The 27,354-nt window shown below is 37.8% G+C and overlaps 1 protein-coding gene and 1 long non-coding RNA gene across 5 annotated transcripts in view; both read right to left on the minus strand.

Moving 5' to 3' along the window:
* The window catches only part of cadps2 (Ca++-dependent secretion activator 2), a 240,977-nt gene that overhangs the window by 76,673 nt on the left and 136,950 nt on the right, over positions 1–27,354 (minus strand). For all 4 annotated transcript variants that reach the window (XM_088006677.1, XM_088006678.1, XM_088006675.1 and 1 more), the window contains exons 14-17: positions 23,806–23,907; positions 11,788–11,851; positions 7,775–7,898; positions 7,136–7,233 (exon numbers count right to left, since the gene is read on the minus strand). In XM_088006677.1, the coding sequence (XP_087862803.1) occupies positions 7,136–7,233; positions 7,775–7,898; positions 11,788–11,851; positions 23,806–23,907 (388 nt within the window). The remainder of the gene's footprint in view (positions 1–7,135; positions 7,234–7,774; positions 7,899–11,787; positions 11,852–23,805; positions 23,908–27,354) is intronic.
* LOC148159548 (uncharacterized) lies at positions 16,118–17,714 on the minus strand. Its single transcript, XR_015763120.1, has 2 exons — positions 17,369–17,714; positions 16,118–16,501 (listed from the first exon to the last, which is right to left on the minus strand). It is a non-coding gene; the product is annotated as an uncharacterized LOC148159548 (long non-coding RNA).

Raw genomic sequence — 27,354 nt, forward strand, 5'->3', positions numbered from 1 at the left:
ATGTTTCCAAAACTCTTGTGTGTTAATAAGGTAAATGTTCATTTTAATGCATCTGACAGTTTTCAAAGTTTGAAGATACTATCCTGTTCACACTAAATGTTTTTGAGCAGAAATCATTGTGATGTTTAATAAAACTCATTATCAGATCAGAAATTTTGTTCATGCAATTTGAAACAAGAATTTAAATTATTCTAAAGTAAAATAAATAGTTATTTTAACTTGATAGTGTGAGTGAAAATAAAGTGTGTGCTGTTTAACTAGTATTTTTCACAATATGCAAGTTTTTAATTTCATATTGTGAAATAATTATTTATATTGAAGCATTAAGTTAAAACTCACAGTTCACAACTAATGAACTTAAAAAAACAAGTTTTAGATACCTGTCTCTTGTTAAATCAACTTCATGAACTTTAATTTCTGAGTTAAAACCAATACAGTTTTCTCTTGTTGACTTAAGTTCCATTTTCAAGGCAGCAGGTGGACTTTGGTTTTCAAGCTAAACCACCTTCAAATGTTTTACAGTGTAGGACAACAGCAGACTCAAAAATGAAGACAAAAAAGATTGCTGGAGGAGGAGCAATAATTTACAGAAGAGACATAGGACTGGTCAGATAAGGGGAGAGAAAGAAGAAGTGAATGAAATCATCCAACTAAGCAAAAGATTTCTAAAGTGGTTGATTTCTCCAGGGCTAACATTCATTTCAAAGATGAACAAAAACCTTATTATTAAATCACTAAATGACTGTACAAACAAGGATGTATCCGCTCATATAGTCTTAAAACAAAATGTTATTAGACATCCCTTCCCTGTGGGACTCCAGTTCCTCCAACCATCACAGAGAAACGGCTCCTAGTGAGGCTTAAGATGCGGATGAACAGAAAGAACAAATGAAATACTGAACTTACCTCTCTTCCCTTCCCACAGCAGATGGAAAAAATAGAGATGGAAAAGAGAATAAGGTTAAAAAAGCTGAACCCAACCTCCAACATAACTTCAATTATTAAGTGTCTGGGTTACACTGGTTTTATTTTTCACTGGCTGTACTATGACTACCCATGGTCCTCAAAGCTGTGATTACCAGTGGAACACTCAGACCGGCTGGGTGGAGCGTTATACAGAAAAATGTCGCCTACTAAAAGAATGATCTGATGGTTACTACAGCATAGATTAATAGGAAGACACATTTTCCATCACTTCATTTTATACCCGCCAAGGATGGTCTTACCATTTGAATTGATCACAAATATTCACCTCATGATTTAATGCATCTTTAAATGTGTTACATCCTCTGAATAAATCGGTGCATGCGGTAACCCGAAGATGCCAGTTTGTCTCAAATAATAATCAGAACATTTTGGAAGTTATGTCTCCCTTTGTATTTTTCCTCCTGCCTGTCATTCTTGGACTAAGGGATTTGAGTTTTTAAAAGTGGGATTGTGCCCATTGGGAGAGCATGTGGAGGCCAAGGAAGTTCAGGGCAGGCTGCTGCAGGCAAGTTTTAAATCGCTTTAAATAATTTATATTTAATTTTTAATAATGATATCCTTACTGATAATCCATGCAGTTTCTAGATGCCTCCAATCTTCAAAAGAATCAGTTTCCTGGACTTAGAAATTGGAAGAAATGAACTGGTGAGTGTCTGTCTTATTGTCTGGAGCATGCTAATGCTAACAATAGTTATGTTACCATTAGCATGTCAGCTATGTTAAGGCTGATGCTATGTTTGGTTGTTGACCTGTGATCATCAAGCTAATTTGTTCAGCACTATTTGATAAAAGACATGTTTATATGATGCATAATGGTGCAATATTTAACATTCAGTTCTATAAAATTAATGAAAATGTACAGTACTCAATTTGAATTATTGTCATTATATTGGGTTATGATAACCAGCTAAGTGAATCATGTACATGTATATTTTTTATCTATTAATTCCATTTACTAAGAAGGAAGTGTTTAAGGTAGGGATGCTCTGATCAGATTTATTGTTGCCGACTCTGATCACCCATGAGGACCGATCTTTGCTGATCACCTGGATTGGCTGTTAATTTTTCACTTTAGATATAAATTATACTAATTGATCTGGTAAAATGGAAAAATTATCAGGCAATAAATTCACCTAATTAAGACATAAAACATGCAAAATACTTGTAGGTACAATACAGCAGCTATTCAGTCAAAAGGACAACTGAAAAACCTGCAACCAGTAAAATAATATTTAACAGAAAGGCTCTCAGTACCATAAATGATACGAGTCAGATAAATATCACAACACGGCCTATATCAAATAATGTCAAGAAAAAGAGGAAACATTCATTCAAAGTCAAATGCAAGTTGTATGAAAACTAAAAAATCCTGAGTTAGTGAATCAAAACTTCCTGATAGCTTGGCTAGCTGATTAATGCTGGTTCTGATTGGTTGTTTCTGACCGAGCAGAGTAATTCTGCAGAACACAGGAGGAGGCAGAGGAGATCGATTATTTTTTCCCAGTGATTATCTGTCTTATGTTAGGACATAGCGAAAGTTTTAATACATATCTAAAGTCTTTTTTTGTTTGAGTTGATGCATTTTGAATATTTATTTGAATTCAAACTTACACTTACCAGGGCTATTGTCCTAGATTTTTCCAAGCTGAAAATATATAAATATATTTTTGTTTACTTTACTGAAACAATAAATCATGTTTTAGAGCACGGGTGTCAAACTCAATTTCACCGAGGGCCACTTCAGCATATTGGCCCCTCTCAATGGGCCACATTGACGGTACAAATCAGGAGTTCCCAGGTTCAGCCCTCCAGACTGCAACTTTTAGATGCATCCCTGCTAAAACACACCCCAGACAAAAGGTTGACTTCCCTCATTCAGTTCTGTAGAGGCTTATAATGAGTCAATGGTCCAGGTGTGTTAGAGAAGGAACACATCTAAAGTTGCAGATGGTAGCTCTGGAAAACTAGACTTGGGCAGCGCTAGCATAAATGTATGAAAATACGATGTTAAAAATAAATTAAACAACACCTCATATTGTTAACGCTTTGGAGCTTCTGATTAGGAAGCCCATTCAAAACCTTTGGTTGAAATGGCGCGTTAAATTCAAGTCTCCATTACAGACCAGAGAAAACTAAAGAGAATGCAACGTTGTGTTAATCCATTTAAGGAGCCGGCAGTTTATCTTGAGGAAATAAATGACGATGCAGAAGTTAATTAGACTGTAACATGCGCAGTGCGCTGCTCAACCACTGCGGAAGTAACTCATCCAGCGGATTTAACAAATGGAGCCTTCTTGGTGCATGTTACCCAGGAGAGCGGCGCTCTGGAGGAGCTGCAGACGAAACATTTGTCCGTTTTGGAGAAGCAAAACCACGCAAAAATAAATCCTGGTAAAAGCTCACACCGGACCGCGCGCAGGGTAAAACACTCACAGAGTTCAATCGATCAATTGATCTGTTTGGATCAGACAGATCCAACTGACTGATGAATTAGCGCAGATTTTTCTGCAGATGGGAACCAGGAGGAAGTTGTTCAGACCCCAGCGGGTGAAGTGATGCTAATTTAAGTGAAGTCGCTTAATTTAATTTATTGAAAGTTATTGGGGCCTCAATCAGTGGATTTTGTCACTACGGAGAAAAATGTAGATACATTTATCTACATTTTTATATAAAATGCATAAAATACGACTAAATAGCCGATGTTAATATGATTGTAATTTCACGGATAAAAATAGTACAGGACCGATTTTGTTGTTGTTGTTGTCGTCGGTCAAGATAACGGATAACAAAAAAGTAGCCCGCCCTGACACCAACTCACACACATCTTCTTTCAGTCTTACTTGTAAATCGATTTTTCTTTTCTTGGACGTTTTGATGTTAGCTTGTCGATGTCTCAGTTTTATTCGCTGGGAAAATCAATAAGCAGCTTGAGGTGACTCTGCTGCTCTCTAGTGGTGAGAAGCCGATTGTTCGCTGGTAACAATCGGAATGCATTATGGGAGATGTAGTTTGTAGTCAATTCGTGCTCAAAACCTATTTTAAATCAATCATGGGCCTATAAAATGCTGGGGGGGCCACATAAAATGACGTGGCGGGCCACATGTTGCCCGCGGGCCTTGAGTTTGACACATGTGTTTTAGAGATTCACTGTTACTGCTTAGCTAGTGCTCCTGTGTTGTTCTAGTTTTATATCTACCTGTTCAGGTTGACAGCATATTATTAATATAGTCTACCGGACCACACCACAATTTAAAAGTCTTAAATATATAAAGGGAGATCTCATAATAAAGTGCTATAAAGCAGCACCTAAATTGATTAAATCATTGATAAGTTCATGAAGGAACAGCAAGAGAAGTCAGTAATGCAGAGAGCATGTTCTTGACATTCACATTAACCATGTAAACAATTCTGATGTCTAAATTTAAGCTGTGACAGCTTTGTGGCAGATCTCAGACAAAAAGTCTGTAATTTGTAATTAACATCACTTCTGAAGATAAGAAGAAAGCCGGGGTTGCTATGGCAGCGGTGAAGTAAAGTCTGTTATTAATAGTGCAGAAACAGATGCCTGAGCGCCATGCTGCCACTTAGGGCTGATGGAACCACCACATCCTAACACCTATGATTGATCAGTTCTACACTTTGGCATCCATATCAAGGCGCATATGGGCCGTAGGCGTTGTTTTCATCATGAGTCTGCTGCAGCCGTTAATGCAGAGCCGCCACTTGTTGTGTCATCTGCCACTTTAACGCAAGTACTGCCAAATTAAATGAAGACTGGTAGCGTTTTGAAAAGCAATCAAAAATGTAAATGAAATGATCAAGTGAGTTGTGGCACTTTTGTTGCTGCTGCTCGAAATAGAAAAAAATGACAAGAGTGATTCTGCTAAAGATTATTTCAGAGGTAAAAAATCTTTTCAAAGCTGAACCGTATGTTAAAAAGCCAACACAGTCAGGAGTTAGACAACTTCTCAGCAAATTCTGACATTAAGTGTTCATCAAACTTGATAAGACTAAAATCCTGTACAAAAGAGATCTGAGGCAGGAGGCGGATCTGATGCCCCAATAGATCCGCAACAGCCACTTCAATAACTTGAAGAAGAAGAAGAAGAAGAAATTTTATTTGTAGGCGCCTTTCTTGACACTCAAGGTCACCTTACATAATTTAACATAAAAACAGACATTAAATTTAAATACAGAGTAAAATTAAGTACAAAATCAGATTTAAAAAGACAATTGCAATCAAAGGTCATAGATTACTTGAAACAGATGAGTTTTGAGTTTGGATTTGAAGTGTGGCAGAGTCAGTATAACCACTTTGAAAGTAAGAAGCATTTTATAGTTAATGCGATTTGAGATGGGAAGCCAATGTCAGAGAAAAGGTGTGATGTGATGGACTGAAGGGGTCGTGTGATGATACGAGTGGCTGAATTTTAACCAATTGTGATTGATGCAGAGTTTTCTGTGGCAGACCGAAGAGAAGAGAATTATAATCTAAACAGGACGTGACCAGACTGTGGACCAGAACAGCAGTGGAGTGAGGAGTGAAAGAAGGACAGAGACGATGAATATTTCAGAGATGAAAATAGGCTGATTGAGTAATATTATTGATATGGGAGGAAAAGGAGAGAGTGCTATCGAGGGTGATGCCCAGACTCTTACCCTGACGGGAGGGAAAAATAGAGACATTATCAACTAGAAATGAGAAGTTACTAAGTTTACTTAATATTGATTTAGTGTCAATTAAGAGAAGTTCAGTTTTATTGCAATTTAATTTAAGACAGTTAAGAGTGAATCAGTGTTTTATTTCAAGAAGACAAAGAGTGAGGGATGAAAGTGCAAGTGTAGAACTAGGTTTGGTTCAGAGACACAGTTCGGGGGCATCCACAGCAGTGAAACTGAATATGATATTTGCAAACAATATAACCAAAAGGGGAGAAGGTAAATGATGAACTGTAAGGGTCCCAGGACAGAGCCTTGGGGAACACCTGAGGTAACGGGAACAGAATGAAAGGGAAATGATTTTAACTGAACAAACTGAGTGCAGCCTGAAAAGTATGAATGAAACTAGTTCAGAGGTGTATTTACAACACCAAGAGAGGATAAACTGTCAAGGAGGATGTTATGTGAAATTGTATGAAAGGCCGCAGTTAGGTCAAGCAGAAGGAGTATAGATAATAAACCATAGTCAGCACGAATTATGTTCCAGTTATTATGAATCAAAGGCAGTTCTAAACATGAACTGCCTTTGACCCAGATTTGGGTCACAGGCAAATGTGACCCAAATCTGTTATTTTGACCATTCTAGTGTTTCTAGCCAAAACACTAGAAACTCAGTGTTTTGGCTGCTTTGCAGATTTCTGGAAGTTTGTTCCAGATTTATGATACATAAAATCAGAATTCTGCTTCTCCAGTTCTCATGGAAACTGCCCCGTTTAGGTAGTTGTGTCGACTTCTGATCACTTGGAGAAATGTTCTCTGATTTCAAAACTGGCTGAAGTAGCACTTGTAATTCCAGTCTCAATTCAGGGAGAGACTGTGACAAGGTATGCAACTCAGATCCATGTGGACCAGGAGGAAGATGTGAGACTGTGGTCAAGGCCAAACATTCATTATCTAAGTGTGATTGTTTCATTAAATTGTTTTTGTAGTTATTGTGCCCAGCCAGTAGACCTTTGGAAATAAAGTTTGAGAGCCCCTGGTGTACATGAATGAAGACAGTATGTGGGGGGTCTCAATAGCCTAAGTTGTGAATGCTGCAAGCACCTAAGACAGATCACACTAAAGAAGAATCTTCAGACTGTAGGCCAATCCATTTAAATGCCCCAGGCAGGATGTAGGATCTTTTAAAGACCAATACCACTAATGACCAACTCCAAGTATCACTACATTCAGACAGCAGGCAAATGTGACCCAAATCTGTTATTTTGACCATGTATAACTTTTTTGAATGGCTCAATTCTCTTTCCACCCCACTACTGACCTTCTCCCATGTAAAGACTATTTTTAAAAAGAAATCCCAGAAGAATGACCTCTGTATTGCTGTATTGCCAAACATCTCTCCAATGCCATCCTCAGACCTCCACCCTTCAGGTGGTATAATTCCCTGCATCTTTGAATGGAAAGCAGATAAAGTACATGAAGTAAATACCTCAGAGTGATGTTCTTCATTCTGTTGTAGGACTTCAATGCACAGCTCTCCCAATCTCAACATATCCTCCAGTCTTTTCTCCGGTACTTCTGGGTCCACTAACAAAGTTCAAACAAAGCAAGAATTAATCAGATTGTAAACCTGTCATTAGAAACTCGCTCATCTTTCATGTGTGAAAGCTAAGCTTTGACTTGGATCAAATACAGAGGCTATTTACGTACACTGTACACTAAGTCTCACTTCCACAATGGTAAAATTTTTTTTTTTGCTTTCTTACAGGACAAACTAGGACCAGTATGATTTTTACCAGTGTTTACAATATCATGGTATTATAATCTATAAGTTCAGAGTTAACAAAGTAAATTCCCATTTTTTGAAAGATATTTCCAAAAGAAACAGTCTGACAAAATGCAAGAACACAGACTTTGTTGTTCACATATATGAACACGAGCAAATTATAAAAAGAAAGTCTTCTGATTCTCATACAGCTTGAAGAGGAACTCTTCAAGCTGTATGGTCAACATATGGGCCTGGTTACTAAATCCAATAAGATCTTAGACTCAATAAATAGAAACAGGTGGGACAATGCAGAATGTCCCAGTGTCATGAAACACCAGTTCTAGCTTTGACAATTCCCACCATTGATCTGAGCATAGTCCATCAGTTGACTGTAGTTGATCTGGGACGCCTTTTCCAAACATTTCTGAACCCGTCTCTTTGTTTCCTCTGAAGGAACAGGTGTGGTGATGTCTTTCATGAGTACCTGAAAATACATTGTTATCCAGTTTTATGAAATTAGACTAAAAATTCTCTGGTAAAAAAAGTTTCTGAGTGACATCATTAATAATATTAGTGATGTCACCAACCTGCCCGTTCTTTGTAAAAACATCATCATCAGTGTCTGCTTGTGCAACAAATTATATCAAAATAGGGCCATTCCTACAGGCATTCAAAATATATTTGTCTTGCCGTTCACAAAGAAGAATTGGGTTAATTAGAGTATAAAAGATGAGGCTGATCTTATCCAATACAGCATCAGTCCTAGTATTGACTTTATTCATAAATTAGACATCCACCTGTCCAAACACTATCCTACTTTATTGTTGCAGGTCATTTGTTAAACTCTTTTACTTTGGAGTGGAAGCTTGTACACTTAGTTCATAAAACATTTTGTGAACTCTAAACAAAACAGATTAGTTCATTCATTCTCATTAAGTTTTTCAAACTATCCATGGTTTAAACATAGTGTTGCTACCTTATTTAATGACTCAATTTACTGTAAAACGACAGTAAATTTTACTGTCTCTTAAATATTTGTATCCAGTAGTTTTCAATGCAGTCAGAACGGTCTCTTTTAAATTTTTGGCTGTTCAGGTAACAGGGGGGACTTTCTCTGCCATAATCCAAGAGCACATGTTTTCAGTCTGAAAGTAGGATTTCATGTCTTTTGTTCTCAAAACTTTTAATACTTTTGCACCTGTTCATTTTGAAAGCAGGACTTCATGTCTCCATGTCTTTCTTCTCAAAACTTGTAATGCTTGTACTCAAAACTTCTCCTCGCGCTCAGTCTCTGCTCGGACTTTCTGCTCGCTTACAAAACCTGTAACTGCCTTTTGACACAGTCACCTGACAACCTCTCAGCCAATAGAATGAAAGTGTTGTACTGGGTGCATTTGTTTCCTTATAGCAGGTGTGCCTGTGTGGCTGCTACCGATTGTAGCAAGCGATGCCACCCACTGGATGTAGGGAGAAACAACGACGTCAGCTTCCTACTCCGTAGTACATTAAACATCTGCCAGCTGTGCTACTGATCGCTAATAGCTACTGATCTTAGAACAGTGGCACAAAAGAGCTATGTGGCAGACTTAAAAATGTGCTTTGACTCAACATGTGAAACAGCCAATGTGGGACACACTCTGGAACTAATTATCAGTAAGGATCTAAAATGTGTTCTTAATTCAAACACAGAGAAGCAGCATTCAGTTTTATGCTCCTAATCAGGAACAAGCTTCCATAAAAGGAGAAGGGAAAATCTGTGGTAGGAAAGGGTGCACCAGTAACAAAGACATCCACAGCCTTAAGAGGATTGGCAACAATTCTAGAAGTCTGAAGGTCTAGGTCAGGGGTTCCCAAACTTTCTCCTGCGAGGGCCACATAACTGTTCCCTTTACTGGTCGGGGGCCGGTCTTAGTTTTTCGAGAAAGAAACCTTAGAAAACTTTTGTTGACGGGGGGGGGGGGCTGGATTACTGCCGACGACATATTCGCGTTTGTAGATAGATTTTTACCCAGAATGCAAATGGAAAAAAACCGTGAGCGAAACGGTGACTGGTACTGACTAGTATATATTCCATTGAGGGAAACTAAGTTTCATATCTGCTCAAGAGCCCCCCCTGGTGGTTGAAGAAAAATCCACATATATATATGAAAAAAAACACTGAATGCTCTCTGGTATTGTTCAGGGGGCCGGACCAAATGAGGAGGCGGGCCGGATCCGGCCTGCGGGCCGTAGCTTGGGGACCCCTGGTCTAGGTTGTCGCTATTCTTTATAAAAACTTTAATTCCTTATTTATCTGCAGCTTCTGTACAGTTTCTCACCCATTACACCATTAGGACAGAACTACTTCTGCCATTAACTTTTTACTTGACTAAAACATAGAAAGTACTCGTAGATCAGTGTTTCTCCATTTTACTGCGCATGCTTTGATTTCTCAAACCCCCAGTCAGTTTTGGCAGATAGTGGTTCACATTGAGTCAGGTTCTAGTTCTACTGGATATTTCTTCCTGTTAAAGAGGAGTTTTTCCTCTCCACTGTTGCTACACGGATGAGGGATTGCTGTAAAGATAACAACACAAAGCCAGCAATTGTCTGCTGTCATTATCTGCTGGTTCAGGATTAAATGCTCCAAGTCACTGATTTGACATAATCTGCTGAGTCTCCTTAGAAACTTTTTAACTTAATCAGAAAGGAAGTTGGAAGTTACTCCATTGAGGATATGTGCCATGCCAGCCGGCCATCATGTAAAATCATCTCAAGGGTGTATACAGCACTCATGTCAACTTTAATTGTAACTGGTGTGGATATTCCAGAATCAAATGGGAAAAGGATTTGAGAATATCTTTGAGAATAATTTGTGCAGAGAAGGGGTTATCTACTCTAAATGCTCGGTTTAGACTAATACAGTTCCATTTTCTACATCAGCTATATGTTACTCCACAAAAACTACATACAGTAAATATAACTCCAATATATCTCCTCTTTGTTTTAGATGTGGCATGAAAGAAGGAACGTTCCTCCATGCTACCTGGCATTGCTCTAAACTGCAGGGCTTTTGGTTTGCGAAACATTATCAGACATCCATGGCATCACGATTCCAATAGACCCTGAGATTTGTTTATTGGGGACCTTTAGGAACTCCAATCTAAAGACAAATTATGATAAGAAACTTACAGAAGTCCTTCTGGCAATTGCTAAGAAATGTATTGCAACAAAATGGAAATCAGACGCCCCCCCTTCCAATTAAAATATGGCTTTGTGAGATCGATGGCTGTATGACCCTAGAAAAAATTGCCTGTTGGATGCAGAATAGAAGTAAGACTATTTTTAAGGTATATAAAAGCCTACCTACACATTGGATTGACTGATCTTCCTGTAATCGATCTATGAGCGATACTGATAGCATCTGTCTCTCACCCTATCTCTGATTCATATACATTATTATTTAATATGTATTGATTACTCCTCTCACCACTTTACCCTCCTTCATCCTGTCATTTTTGTCTTTTTGTTGTTGTGTCATTATTGTAAATGTATTTTACTTTAGGTATGTCTCGTTATTTGAATTTTGCTGGATCCTGAACAGATTTTGTCCTGTCAGTTAATAATTGTGATGTTATTAAGAAATCCAAAATTAAGTATTCTAAAAAAAAGAGAAACTTTTTAACCAGTTTGAATAATAAAGTGATCTTGACTGCATGGTTACTCCAATTGTTTTAGAATGGATGTGGCTTGGAATATAATTGCATGATTGGACTGAATTGACTTTTTTTAGTAAAATGTCAACTTTTTGACATTTTACAACAAGTGTTGCGAGTTGTTGGTGTATAAATAAATATAATTGAATTTAGAAAATTACTGACAGCAGTACCAATAATTCTGCCACCAGGGATTATGCTTTTTGGTGTTTTTAGTCTTGGAATAAATGTAATCATACTAGAGAATGAATTTTTCTCAGTTTTCCAGTGAGGGGATAAGCAACTACATTAAGATACAAATTTTATCTAAAGAATTTATCTAAAGGGTTTTTACACATCTCCACCACTGGCGCCATCAGATTTGTCAGTCAGCAGTGCAGAGGCAGCTCTGCTATGACTGAAAGCAAGTTCCAGCATGTCTGCACAAACACAAACAGCAGAATGGAAAAGTGTCTTGTACTAAATGCAGAGAACTAGGAGATTTTGAAAACATTTTTCAAAAGGATATTATGATATCCTTTTGAAAAATGTTTATATTCCATTATATATACCCTATTATATATTTAGGCAGTAGGTACAACTGGGGAGAAGCTCCTTAATCTCAGTGTTATGATTCCATGTAGGGATCCTGAGAATAGAAACATTAAACAGCAAAAGTACTTCAGAGTTTCCCCTTACTCGTTCCAGAAGCGAAAGTGTTGCTTTCAAGGCCCCATCTGGTCGTCCAAAGGGAAAGCAGTATCTGCAGATGAAAAATGGAGGTGGGCATCACATTAAGAAACAATCTCAAGGACAACTATGCAGAAAAGACGAGACAAAGAAAGATTGCAAAATTGGAGAAGCACAGTACATATTAGAGAGCATAAACAGATGGCTGCCTTCTTTTGTCTAATTACTTTGATGAAAGAAGCTTTTCTCACCTCCGTCTCCATCTGAACACAGATTTGGCAGTTCATGAAGGTTTCACATTGCTAATTGACAAGTGAACAGTACTTAATAAACAAAGGAAAGTGGTCACACAGGTCACCCATTTATGAGACAAAAAAACCCACAAGCAGATGTTCTGTTCTGAGGAACAGAAGTGATCCGACTAAGCGAATAAAAACAACCAAAAAAAAAGAAAAGAAAAGAAAAGAAAACAACCAGCCATGAACTTGGTTTGAAAATTCAGCACATTCATAAAGTCAGGAGTTCATGATGTTCATTTAAGAGAAAGAGAAAAATTCATGAAAAATCAGGGATAAAAAAAAAAGTGTTTAGTTGAAGTTTTAATATAGGTATGCAATCATAACACAAAAATATATGAATATAAATATGTGATGAAGTCAACTGGAAGCAACTAAAACATCACTTTTGATTCAAGTACTGTAGACTGCTTAAAACACAAAAAATATGATATAACTAAAAGAATTTCAGTTAATACAGTCATATTCAATAAATTAGAATATACGTTTTGATAAGTCTTGTTTGCCAGATGACAAATTCCTTTTAGAAATAACCTTTAAGCAGGTATACGCCAGTGGAAGGACTTTAGAACTGGGTGATGTGCTCTATATTCCTGATTTTTGTGAGAACACCAGCAGCTGCAGCTGGATCAGCTGGAGGATTGATTTTTTTAGGGAGACCTGTGAAGATACTGCGGCAGTAATCAATGTGACTAAAGATAAACTTATGGGTGAGTTTCTCTAGATCTTGTTGGAACATTAGTCCTTTAATTCTGGAGCGATAGAAGGCCGACTTTGTAACTGTCCTCATGTGACTCTTAAGTTTCAGGTCAGAGTCCATCACTACACCCAGATTTCAGCCTGATCTCTGGTTTCCAGCTGTAATAACTGAAGCTGTGTGTTGACTCTAGTTACTGACTGAAGTTATTATTGTTCAAAGATAATAACTTTAGTTTTGTTTCTGTTTAGCTGGAGAAAGTTGTGGCACATCCACACAGGGATTTGTTCTAAGCATCTGTTTAGTGTTTGAATGGGTTTGGAGTCACCTGGTGACATGGTAATGTATGACTGTGTACCACCTGTGTAGCCATGGTAACTAATCTTACCTCCTGTTATAACCTGAGCCAGTAGGAGCATACAAATATTGAAAAAGAGGGGTCCTAGGATTGAACCTTGGGATTCATTCATAGGGACCCGAGGACTTGAGAGTCCTACCCAGCTCTTCAGCTGTTCATAATAAGTCATGGTCATCAGTGCCAAGAGCTGCACTAAGGTCCAAGAGAAACAGCGCTGTGACGGTGTTTATATGGATGTCATTGGACACTTTGATAATACTGTGGTAACCATGGAAATCGGACATCAAAGCTGTTGGTTAAATAGTTTCCTATTGCTAGGAACCTAAATAACTGTTCAAATAAGATTTTAAATAATTTTGCTGATGAATGTAAAATTTCAGATTGTCCTGTAATTCTGATAAGAAGTGACTTATCCAGATGTTTTTTTTTTTATTTTTCTTTATCAATTGTTTTGATAATGTTTTTAAAGCCTGGGGGTGGGGGGACCTGATGAGAAGAATGAGTTTAATATCTAAAACAGTTCACATGCACTTTCTTGACAAAATCAAGACAAGCTTTATTGGCTCATAATTCTAAGTTTTTGTGGTTGAGTTGTTAAAATCTAGCCATTTTCTCTGCATCTGTTATGTTTGGGCATAGCATTAATATTGGATTTACTGCTGATGTGCAGATTAACCCACACATATTTTGAATTTTCTCTGTAAAGAAGTTGGCAAGTTCACTGCAGGTCCTGTTAGAGTGGAGTCCAGGTGCTGATGGTTGTTAAATCTGGCAACTGTGGTAAATAAAGCTTGAGCAGTGTTGATGTTTTAGCTTATGATTTCAACAAATAATTTCTCTCTTACATGTTATGGTGTTAAGTGATAGCTTCACAGGCTTTCTCTTTAGGTCTCATAACAAATGTAAAGGCAGGTTTTATGCCAATTTGGTTCTGCCCTTCTACAGAGACTTCATTCACTTCTTACTAGTTGAGTATTTCTTTATGGAAATTTCTTCCTACGAGACACAATCTTCTATTTAATGGGAGAAATGGAATCAATTATATCTGAAATTTTAGAAACCTACCAGTACATCTACAAGGCTACAGCATAAAAGTAGATTTGATTCAAAGTTTCATCTGTGTGGAACGTTTTTTAATAACGTGTTTGGCCAAGTCAGTCAATGGAGACTGAACTTTCACAGATAAAGAAATGATCAAACGGGTTCACACCCTTATTGATGGTCAAATCCAGAATGCTTCCTTGATTGAGTGTTGCCTGTTTGACATGTTAAGTCAGACCAAAGTTTTCAAGTATATCATGCAGTTTTTTGGCATCCATGAATTGTTTGTGAGGGTCAGACCTGAACTCGGCTATTTGACAAACTCTAAATGTGACGTTTTCTCTGCTGCTTGTAACAGTAGTCACTGCAGCTAAAGAAAAAAAAGCAACATGACAACCAACACTTTGTCTCACAGTAAATAATTGTTTTGGAAAAATGTCACAAAAATACTAACTAAATTCTTGTATTTTCCTGTATGTTTTAGCTGATAATGTTAATTCAAGAGCAATCACAGACTTTTCTCCACACTTTGCCCTCAGCTTCAGTAAATACTGAGCGGTGCTGAAAAATATTGGATAACTGGATTGTGATATCATTGCTTCCACTAATATGTGATTGTCATTGTCTTGTATGTAGCCTTTATGGCAGGTATGTCTCATTGAAATGACAAACATTTTTTAACAGCATCCTGAGCAAGACTGAGAGCAGTAAGCTGACAATCAAAACCCAAATAAAATGCAATATCGACAATAAAGGAAGGAAAATCACACAACGCAAATACTCATAATAAAAGTAAAAATAGTACTGAAATACAGCTTAATATTAGTCCAAGCTTAAATACATTACAAGAGACCATTTTCTTCAACTTTGACTTTGTCTTGCACACAATTGTCTGAGTCACATGTGGTCATCTACTACAGTAAGACTCCATCCAACAGGCTGAGGAGCCTACTGGTATGCAAAGTGTAGATTCATGACAACAGAACAAATATTGCATTCCCAGTGTTCATTTATAAAACAATTTTAATGAAGACACTGATTTTGTCAACCCCGCCTCTCGCCCGGAACGTCAGCTGGAGATCGGCACCAGCAACCCTCCCGACCCCACTAAGGGACAAGGGTGTAAGAAAATGGATGGATGGATTTTGTCATAATATGCTGTGCAACCCTTACATAAACACTATTTTGGCAGAAGTATTGGATTACACAAATGAATAGCACACCCATTTATTTTAACACCTTTACCTCCTCTGCAGAGGTTTGCAACAAGGTTTAACAGGTTGGCTTTCTTAGCCAACCTGTTGAACCCAGAATGCAAAGGATCCCAGTCAAACCTGGGGCAGGAGGGGAGCATTTCAAGTTGTCTGCAGAAGCTCCACATGTAGAAAATCTCTTGATTAAAGATCCTACAAATGAAGGGAATGATGTTCAAAAGTTTCCATAAAACATGCCATAAAAATAGTTAGGAAGCCATGTGCACTGAAAAAAATAACTCTTTGGATTAACATAAAAAAATCATGGAAAGATTTTCCACCTGATTACTTTGCTTTGTTTCAGCACTATGTAATTTTGTTACTCCGATTTAAAGGAAATGTGTTGGCTCAACTTAATTTATTAAGGTTATTCCAATTTAAAGGAAATGTGTTGGTTCAACTTAATTTTTGTGGTTGATTCAACTTATTTACTTTAGTTGGACCCAATGTAATTTAATAGAGCCAGCCTAACTAATTTTACACTGATAACTTCACACTACTTAATTAAGTTGATCCAACTCATGAAAATTAAGTTAGCTGAACAAACATGCTTCATGCTGAAAGAAAGCTATATAATCGTGTGGAAAATCTTTCCATGATTGAATTATGTTAAATCAAAGACATTTTCTTAAGTGCTATTAAATGAAGTGTTTTAAGACCACACTGAAAGACGAAAGAACACTCAACAATGAGAAAAAGTACAACATGAACTGTATTTTCAAAATTGTTATCCATTTTCTTTTTACACAGCACAAAAAACAGCTGAGTTGAAAGTTGAAATAAACAACAAAAGGTCAGTTTTGTTTTTCCAGAAAAAAACTGGGCTGTGTTTAGCATAGATCAAATTCTTAACAACATAAAAAGTGTCAGTAAATTCGCTCAACTTTGCGAACTGTAACAGTTAAAATTTAGTTTTCGACTGCGGTCTTTGGAAAAACATGTAAAGATAGATTGCTCAAGTTGTTCATCACTTCCACCCCGTCCAGGACAATCCCAACATCCTCAATGGCATCGCCAGGCTCTGCACTCTCCGGTCGAATAACGAAGATTCCACAGACGGTCTCGGCCATTTGTGCACCTTGATGATGGGAACAAGGGTGGGGTTTTGGGGGGGAGAGATTTCACATCTCATTAAATAAAAAAATAACTTTACACTTATTTGGCTGACTCACCAACAGCTAAGGTCCATCAAAGATCTGTCTGTGTTAATTGTGAGTCCAGTGGTAAGATTTTCCATTTAGAAAAGGTACCATATTTTCTACATTTTCACAAAAATCGTCTTATAATGCGGTGCACCTTGTGGTGCGGAAAATACGGTATATTGTCTCATATGGAAAAACATGAAGAGAAGGGATGAATCCCAAATAGGCCCCATATTCCATGGCCTGTTCTCCTCAATTGAAATGATAGTCTGAGGATCCACCACACAGACTGCCATTCTAAACCAGTCCTACTTATGTGCAAACAAAGCCCTGACTCTGTACACAAACCAAACATCTTATACATGAAGAACCTGTCTTATTTCCTGGATGGAGGAAATGTCATGACTATGTGTGGTAGTTATTTCCAAATAGATCAGTACTAACATCTTAGGTAAAGTTGGTTCATATTTTTGTCTGCATATGAAACAATGCTGTTAGAAAAAAAGGCTAAATAAAACAGGCCAAAGATCTTTTTGTGGAGTTTAACTCACCTAAAAATCCTCATTTTAAACCCACTTAACAATAACTGTAATTATATCAATCTTACTAATGATTATCCTTTTCTGTTGGAGAAATCTAAAAGCATCTCAAAAGTCAAATTAAAATTGAATGTACCCAAGTGAAAAAAAAAGAAGAGTTTTAATGATCATCTCTTACTTTAAATTTATTGGTAATTCACAGGAAGTCCAATTAACTCCAACTATTATCACCTCTTTTGTGGACACAAAGATAAATTAACATACCATGTACTCTTTCTCCAGCTTCTCTGGATCTTCATCCAGGTACGCACACAGACCTTTTAGGATGCACCCTCGTCTGACTTCAGCCGTGTTTTCCTAAATATGCAGATCAGAAAACAATGAGAACAACCGCCAAAATCCAGCAGTATACTATAGGGTCACACACTTGAAAACTTAAATTCAAATGAAGTCACAACGAAAGTGATCAGTGGCTTGCAGCCTATTTGAAAGATCTTTAAAATTGTTATTCTCCTTTCATTATGCCATGACTAAAATTAAGTTTAACATTTTATTTAAACTTCTAACTGAAGCTGTCACCTAAGAAATATTTATGTCTGAAACAAGGGTTCAGTATAGGGGGATATACTGTGAAAAATCTATTTCCTCTGCCTTCTCCCAGTGCTAGAAACAACCAGTCAGTGGCAGGAGAGTTTTAGTGCGGTCAATCCCAATCTCATGTTGCTGCTCATCCTTCTTCCCCCTTGCTCTGTACTAATCTGTAGCTAGCATAGGGCTGATAGCAGCTCATATCTACTAGACAGAGAGAGACAACAGTCCTTACAGTTCCACATCCCCACGCAAATAAAGACAAATAAAACTGACTTGCCAAATACAAGTTCAGCTGAACCCTTATAATCGCTCTAACTCTAGATTCAGTCATTTTAGATCTGGCAAAACTTATCATTAGCCACTGCAATCTAAAACTTGATGGCCGATGAGCCCCTTCACCAGAGCTTATGTAGGTGGATAACAGACAGGTGATGTTCTGAAAGAGATCAGATTTTCAAACATTAAAATATGTAATTCACCCTGAGCAGAGTTGTATCTGAACATTCAAACTTTTAGTACAAGTCTCTTGAATGCATCATGAATCAATCAATCAAATTGTATTTGTACAGCACATTTCAGCAGAAAGGCATTTCAAAGTGCTTTACATAATTAAAAACAGAAACACAGAGTCATGCAACATTTAATATACAGTGAAACAGATAAAAAGTAAAGTCAAAAACATTAAAAACATTGAAGACATTAAAACCGCACTAAGCCTAATTTAGCTAAGCAACTCTAAACAGGTGGGTTTTAAGTTGAGATTTAAAGGCACCCAGTGTTTCAGCTGTTCTGAAACTGAATATAACCACTGGGCACATGCAAGCATGTATTGCAGAACAGTGGTGACTTGAACATGGTAGAAAGCAATAAAAATATAAAACATAAAAATCTAAACAAAAACCTCAACATTTCAAAATTAAACCGATAAACTTAAAAATTGTTTTTGAACTACAATTATTTGGGGAAAAACAAGTACAATAACAAAATACATCTTTAGACCAGAGGAATATATGCATTTAAAAAAAAGAAAGCTCAAGTCTGTTCATGGACTAATAGGAATAATGGACAATCCTCTGAGTGTTTCAGCCAGAAAACAATACTAGAAATCCATAGTTAGCAGGTGGACATTTATGTGGACATTGCAAGCACATTTAAAGCTCTAACAGCAAAGGCCTCCGCAGGTTCCTCTGACTCAAATTTAATACTTTTTATTATTAATAAATTAAGAATCTGTATTACGATAGAAAGCCACAAAAGTGTGTGTGCATCCAATGTCCACTCTGCATTTACCTACATAATAACAGTACTGAAATGAAATAATAATAATAATAAAAAAACATTTAAATAGACTTATGTTTGGCCCCAGTGTTTAAAATCCACTAAACCTCAGACTTCAGAGTTTGTATGGCACCAGATGCTGAATTTACATCAGTCCAACTTTTTTCCAGGGAGTTTTAACAACCTGAGGAGGAGCAAAACTGTAACATTTATGGGGTCCGTTTTTTGTCTTGACAGCAGCTTTGTGACCCTTACACTGCTTCATGTGATGTTAGCATGATTTGAGTACATCAATTACATAGAAACGTGACCAAACATAGAAAAAAATGTTTTTTTAAAAAAGTCTGATGATTTTAATTTGCATCTTTTTATTTCGATTTTTATTTTGATTTAGACGGATGAAAATAGACTGAATCTTACCTTTTTCAAATTAAGCAGATCCAAATCAGGAATCTTCCCGCTTCTCTTGAAAGAACAGTTTGAAGTTTTCCCAGACACAAGATCTCGCGTGATCTCGCTAGCATCTCGCGTGATCTTCCGTAATTTCGCTAGCATCTCGCGTGATCTTCCATAATTTCGCTAGCATCTCGCGTGATCTTCCGTAATCTCGCCAGTGTCTCGCGTGATCTCCGGGTCTCGCTAGACCCTCTTCGGCGGGAGATTAGTCTGACTAAATTGAATCACGTTGTCTCAACTTGAATACATTTTATTAACGCTAGGTTGTTGAATTTTATGTTTATTTGACGTGATTTTGTCATATTTGCCTTTGAAACATAAAATAATTCTGTTAAACATGTTATTTTTTATAAATGCAATAACCACTTCAATTCAGTTGTGCTTTGACACAAGCATGGAGCAAGCAGGAAATGGTGCAAATGTTAGAAAAACGCTGATTAATTACCAGCTAACCATCTCTTCATGTGATGTTAACACATGTTAGCCACTGACATGAGTACATCAATTACATAGTGTGAAGGTATCACTGTTAAATAAGTTGGTTTCAACTAAATTTGCATTCATCTTAATCAAGTAAAGTCAATTTGGTCCAAAACATTGCAAATTAGTTGGTCTGGTTCTATTAAATTACATTGGGTCCAACTAAAGTAAATAAGTTGAATCAACCACAAAAGTTAAGTTGAGCCAACACATTTGCTTTAAATTGGAATAACCTTAATAAATTAAGTTGAGCCAACACATTTTCTTTAAATTGAAGTAACAGAATTACATAGTGCTGAAATAAAGCAAAGTAATCAGGTGGAAAATCTTTCCATGATTTTTTTTATGTTAATCCAAAGAGTTATTTCTTTCAGTGTACATAGCAACACTGATATGTGCACAATCCTGCCAGGAAAATTTAGTATTCTCTAAACTGCAGCTGGCGTTTTCCTGGCATGAAAAACAATCATCTCGCAGGGCCTCGTGTGATTTCCCATGATCTCGCGGGATCTGCCGTGATCTCGCTCGTCGCCTCCAGCACAAGATCAGTCTGACTATAATGAATCGTGTTATCTCAACATGATTCAATTTCATAAACGTTAAGTTGATGAATTTCTTGTTTGTTCAACATGATTTTATCACGTTTTTGTTTAAAACATGAAATTATTGTGTTAAAAGTACATGATATTCTTTTATTAATCTAATAACCCCCTAAGTTCATTTTTTTGAGTGTGAGTAGGACCAGAATAGAAAATCCTCTGTCATTAATTTCTTTCAATGCAAAGGTTGGCAAATTGAGAACATATGTAATCATGTAATCAGTAGACTACCATCTAATGGGGGTATAAACAGTGATATGAATTAAAGGCAATAAAGATTATAAGCTGTAATTAAGATTTCATTTCAATTATTTTGTGCTCCATCTAATCAAAACCAAACTGAGGAACTCCTGCTTTTGTCTGGGAGGACATTAGCCTAATCCCAACACTGTCTCGGCCATTGTTTACCACTATTAGCCTCTTGCTGAGGTGAGTTAGTAATGACTCCCGCTGATAAACCCCCCAGGCCCTCAACTGGCCCCTCCTTTCTGCCCCAGGGCCAGATGGAGGGCCCCTCTGAGGCATGAAGTGTTTAAAGTGCTAAGCTTCAGAATATTTAATGGCACAGGTCCATTCAGATGAGTGTTGCTCAAGGTCTTGGGGCTGTTGCTTTCACACCACACTCACAATGAGTTCACACAGTGATGGCGGTGCTGAATGGTCACACAGATGCTAGGAGGTCTCAACAGCCACTGAACATGAATCTCCTGCACCTGTTGTGTGCCGCTGATGGGGATAAAATACCCCCACTGCTTTATGTCAACGGGAGGGTCATTTTAAAAGTTTTAGGTAGTTTTCCTCAGAGGACAAAGTTTGTTTTTCTTCTGCAGTGTTTTTTGAAATTTGAAACATAGAAGACAAATACAAACTTACAAATAATAATAAAAATCTCTATGCCTGCTAATTTTAACTACTCCAATGGTTTTAAAAGTGCCTGTAATGACATGAAGTATAAAGTACCAGAATTAGGAATGAGACATTTATTGATATCAAGGTACATTGCCAGGACTTGCAATTGCTTAAAGGTGTATGGAACCCAGCACCTAGCTGCTTCTGGTAACATTTGCAAAATAAAAGATTGATCTTACAAGCCCAGCCTAGTAGGATGCTGTCAATTTTGTGAAATTTGCTTACTACAAATTTTTTCTACTTTTTCAGCCATGGTAACCTTGTTCAAAATCAGTATCTGACATCCTCAATGACTCAGTAGAAGAAAACTGGGCTTCTTCTCCTGTTTCCTGAAAACATTTAAACTCTTACCCAAAAGGCTTCTCCAGTTCTGAACTTGATTGGAATAAACAGACTTATAAATGGTCAGAACAATCATACTAACACAGCCACAAATTGGGTAATTTTGTCTCATATGTAGTCATTAGTCATAGGCCCTATCCTCTATTCAGCTCAACATTTGGGTCATTATTACCTGGCAATCCAAACATGTCTCTAAAAGTGCCATTTCAGTTATTTTGGTTTCATGTCCTAAGGTGTGGATTGCTGAAAAACCATCTGAAGAGACAAGTCAGGGCTGCAGAGTAGAGTTTAGATTGGGCCTAAAAAATAAATAAATCCAAAACGACCCATTCCAGAGCCCATAAGCAATGTGTCTGGGCCTGGTCTGACCCTACTAATTAACTTTAATTAGATGCTCAGGCCCCAATTAAACCACATGTATTATTTTGTTTCGCTTTTACTTTTAGAACACCATTTAACCCTCCCACAGTCTGAAAGCGACACTGAGATGGAGCGCTGCAGATGTCACAGTCGGACAGCGGGAAACAAAGGGGTGTCCCGTCAAACCCTCAGTTCCTGAAATCACACACACATAAAAAAAACATAAAAGTGAATGTGGGGTCAATAGAACCTCACTGAACCGCGCACAGGTTGGAATGACTCCATCTCTTAAGACTCCATAAGGGTAAAATGATCAGTGTAACTTCTGGGTTTAGCTTCTGCGTAAGGTCTCCCAGCTCCATCTTGTTGCTTATTGTAGCTGCAGGGTGAATAAAGTGCAAATCTTCTGGGATGTGTGATAAAAAGCCTCCCATTGCTGCTGCTCAAGCAGAGCAGAACAGAGCCATGTGCGGATGCAGTGCACTGTGCTTGTTGCAGTCTAATTAACGTCTGCACCCTATCAACTTTTTGTTACTTCCTCAACAGGTTAAACTATCTACTCCTCTAGTTACACTGTAATAAGTTGATTAACTCAACTTTATATTGTGCATTCTGTTTGGTTTTCTCCATGCTGGATGTATTCCAGGCTTATTAGATGCATCACAGAAGCTAAAGCCCAACGTGACTGAACTAACATGCAAATAATTCTGGTCCGACCAGGCTCAAATTTCAGGTCAGGTTCAGGTTGGTTGTGGCTCAAGCTCAGACCATAAGTATAAACTCCACTGTGTGTTTGTCCGTTTTAACATTGTGATGAACGAGCTCCTGTCTGACAGTTTTAGGTTAAAATTTCATGAAATGTAAATTTTGTTGCTTGTTTTGACGTTTTAGGTTCATCATGATTTTTTGTGTTATGTATTATGATGTAAACATCATTTATTTACTGCACTTACATTTACTTAGTGTAACTGATTTACATTTCTTCTATATAGTTTTTCAGGTCAGACACACTTTTTCCAGAATTGTGTTGTATGGAAAATATTTCTATGTAAAGAATGTCTATACTGCATACCCAACTACAGTATAGACTGCAGTGCAAACATGAAAGGTTAAAACCAAAGGTCTGAAGGTTTAACAAACATCCTGAACAGTAAATGCATATGACATTTTTCAGAGTAGAGTTGTTTTATACCGTATAAGGACTTTCTGACCTTCAAAAACCCTTAGAAAATGGAAAACCTCCTTCAGTATGCAAACAATCATGCCCTGCTAAGCTTTTAGTGATTGCTAAATAGTTTTTGTTTTCCCTGTCATGTCTGTTATTCCCTGAGAAGCTACCCTGTGTCCCCACCATGCTGTGTGGATCAGCAGCATCTTCTCACAGCAGCACTTTCTTCAGCTTTCAGGATGGAGCTATCTGATTAAAGATTGGACCATGCTAGCACAAAGTTACCACTCCCAAGTGTGATTTTCAGCACTCCTGATTAAAATTTTCAGCACAGTGGCAAACCCCACAGCTCCCCTGCTCCCCCATACTGCACCTGGGACCCTCATATGCTGCCACCACAATTTTGTGCATGTCATAGTTCAAACACATGTCCCTTAAAATTGTGGAAATTTTCCTGCTCTCAGAAAATCTTTTTAGAAAGAACTACAACCTTGTTTCTGTCGTGTGAATGTTCATACCTGAAGTGTGTTATCTGGTTCTCCAATAGCACAATGAGACGATGTCTGACAGCCTCAAACTGCTCCTTCTCCTCCACAGTCACTGTCCCCGTCCCATCAGGCCTGAGAAGACAAACAGCACACTATGAGCTGAATCTGCCACCATCAGCCTAGCATGGAGGCAAATTATAATGAGGTGATTCCTCATCAATATTTTGTCTTATGCAAAAAAACAACATTTGAATAATGTTAAAAATCAGTAAAGAAATAGTCAAAAAATACCAATCATGTCATGTGTTCCTTTAAAAGAAAATGTGCAAAATTAATATTACAAAGTGAACCAATAGTTCACCTCAACCTAGAGTGAACAAATTAGACAAGCAAGTTTACAAACTATTGTTCACTCTGATTCTCTGCTGTTTTGAGTTTCTAATTCTTACTTTGTTCATGTTGCTAGGAAAGCTGAGACCTTCTGGACTGCAGGGGGCGCTCCTGCAGACCTCCTTAACTATATCAGCCATCTTCATGGTGTTGTCTGTTGGAGCAGCAGCTTCTCTACAGCTGAGAGGAAGTGGTTAGATGAGCTCAGCTCCTAGCATGGATGGCCTTTGACCTACTGCAGGTGGTGAGAGACAGGGGACTCTGGCTCACCTAACATCACTGATGGACAGTGTGTCAATGGATTGAGAGAAACTCAGCCATGTGCTTATCTTAAGTCTGATTGATTTCTGCAGCAGTGTCTTACAGATCTGCCTAAAAAAGTCAATCCTCCAGCTGCAGCTGATCCCAAACGCTGCTGCTAGTGTTCTGACTAAAACCAGGAAGAGAGAGCACATCAGCCAGTTCTAAAGTCCTTCCACACTGAGAGAATAGACTTTAAAATACTGCTGTTAGTTTATAAGTCACTGAACAGCTTAGAACCACAATGCATTAAAATCTGCTGTGGTTAGACCAACCTTCCAGACCTCTCAGGTTTTCTGGTTCTGGTTCTGCTCTGCATCCCCAGAACCAGAAACAAACATTGAGAAGCAGCATTCAGCTTCTATGCATCACAAATCTGGATCAAACTTCCAGAAAATTGCAAAACAGTTGAAACACTAATATTCTTTAAATCTAGACTAAAAACCCACCTGGTTTTCTGTTGGACCATAATAAATGAAACATTATTATGTGTAATGATGCCACTAGGAAAAATGTAATGTTTCAATTGTTGATTTTTGTTTTTATCAAGCAAAACACTTTGAACTGTCTAGTTGCTGAAATATGCTATACAAATAAACTTGATTGATGAGTCACATGTTTAGGTATGAAAGCATTGCTAATAGGCTAACTCCCTTTAGCACAACCTTCTGCATCCCTTCAGATTATTTTTTGAAGCAAAATTAACCCTACTTTAACAAAAATCAATGTTGCTTGTTAAATTCTACCAATATTACCAATTTGAATTGAATCTGAATCAGATTTATGGGTGCACCAGAAGCATGCAGGTTTTGACTTGGGGCTTTTGTATGTATAAAAAAAGTGATTAACTGCATTAAAATTTTTAACATGAAGCAGCATTTGCAACATGTGAAAATGAATTAATCAAAATGAAGACGTTGAAGTCCAGACCTGCAACAGAACTGAACCTCAGAAATAACTCATGTGGTCATGAATATGACAGTGACATGAATGTTTGCATCAGTGTGAATATGTCAGGCATGAACAATCGTTCACATCTTCTGATGCTGGATTGAGACGTGCAGTAATTCTTCAGAATGGTTCTGAGTCTCATACGCTGCTGCAGTTTTGGTTTTCGAATCACTTCAACTCAAAGCACTGTCTTACAAACACAAAGGCAGAGCCATTTTCTGAGCATCCTCGGTCCTGTATAATATCAAGTTTAACTACATAAACAAATAAAAAATCATGATTATCAACCCTCATCTTAATTCACTCGCTGGCTGCTTTATTAGGTACACCTTGCTAATCTTTCACGAGTTGGGTCCCCTTTTGTCTACAGAACTGCCTTTACCCATTGTGGCATAGATTCATCAAGATACTGAAAACATTCCTCAGAGAGTCGGGTTCATATTGAAAAGATGGCATCAGTTGCTGCAGATGTGTCGGCTGCACATCCATGATGCACATTCCATCACATCCCAAAGGTTTTCTATTGGATTGAGATCTGGTGACTGTGGAGGCCATTCGAGTTCAGTGAACTCATTGTCGTGTTCAAGAAACCAGTCTGAGATGACTGGCGCTTTATGACATGGCTCGTTATCCTGCTGGATGTAGCCATCAAAAGATGTGTACAGTGTGGTCATAAAGGGAAGGACATGGTCAGCAACAATACTCAGGTAGGCTGTGACTAATGGGCCCAAAGTGTGCCAGGAGAATATCCCCCCCACCACTGCACCACCACCAGCAGCCTGAGCCGTTGATACAAGGCAGGATGGATCCATGCTTTCATGTTGTTGACGCCAAATTCTGATGCTACCATCCGAATGTCATAGCAGAAATCGAGACTCATCAAATCGGGCAACATTTTTCCAATCTTCTATTGTCCAATTCTGGTGAGCCTGTGTGAATTGTAGCCTCAGTTTCCTGTTCTTAGCTGATAGGAGTGGGACCCGGTGTGGTCTTCTGCTGCTGTAGCCCATCTGCCTTAAGGTTCGACGTGTTGCACATCCAGAGATGCTCTTCTGCATACCTCGGTTGTAACGAGTGGTTATTTCAGCTACTGTCACAGATCTATCAGCTCAAACCAGTCAGGGCATTCTCCTCTGACCTCTGGCATCAACAAGGCATTTGCTCCCATAGAACTGCCGCTCACTGGATATTTTCTCTTTTTTTGGACCATTCTCAGTAAAAACTTAGACATGGCTGTGCGTGAAAATCCCAGTAGATCATCAGTTTCTGAAATACTCAGACCATGTAATGGTCGTTGGTGCCATCACCTTAAATCACCTTTCTTCCTCTTTCTGGCCATGTCTACATGCCTAAATGCATTGAGTTGCTGTCATGTGATTGGCTGATTCGCCATATGCATTAATGTCCAACTGCCACTCAAGTGGCCGGTGAGTATATGTCCTAACTGTTGATCACTTACAGAATAACAGAGTACTTGTCTTCAAGTCTGGTAATTTATTCTGCTTCACAAATACACAGCACACAAAATGTTGGGGGGGATTATTGTCATTGGCAAAATAAAAAATAAATATGTGTTTTAATACAAAAAAATTACAGGAATAAATCTTTACATCATGACAGAAATATCTTTATGTTTCTTTGGTTTGACTTGACTCCTGTTGTATTTTATCTGTATTTTCTATTTAAAAAAATCAATGTGTGTAAACTCAAAATCCTGTATTAATATATGCCGGACATACCTGCCAGTTTTCATTTGTGTTAGCAGACTATGTAACACTAAATTATGAGTTATGTGAGGATGTTATACATTCAGACTGCCTTTGATGTGCTGAGCATCCTGAGCAAAACAGACACGGCGCTTGAAACATCAAGAAGCAAAAGACACAGTCAGAAAAGATTACAGGAATAATGAAAATGATTTCAAACAGCTCAGGGTCC

This window comes from Poecilia mexicana, unplaced genomic scaffold (assembly GCF_051168715.1).
Source record: "Poecilia mexicana isolate PSO_F unplaced genomic scaffold, ASM5116871v1 scaffold_6, whole genome shotgun sequence".
NCBI classification, from domain to species: domain Eukaryota; kingdom Metazoa; phylum Chordata; class Actinopteri; order Cyprinodontiformes; family Poeciliidae; genus Poecilia; species Poecilia mexicana.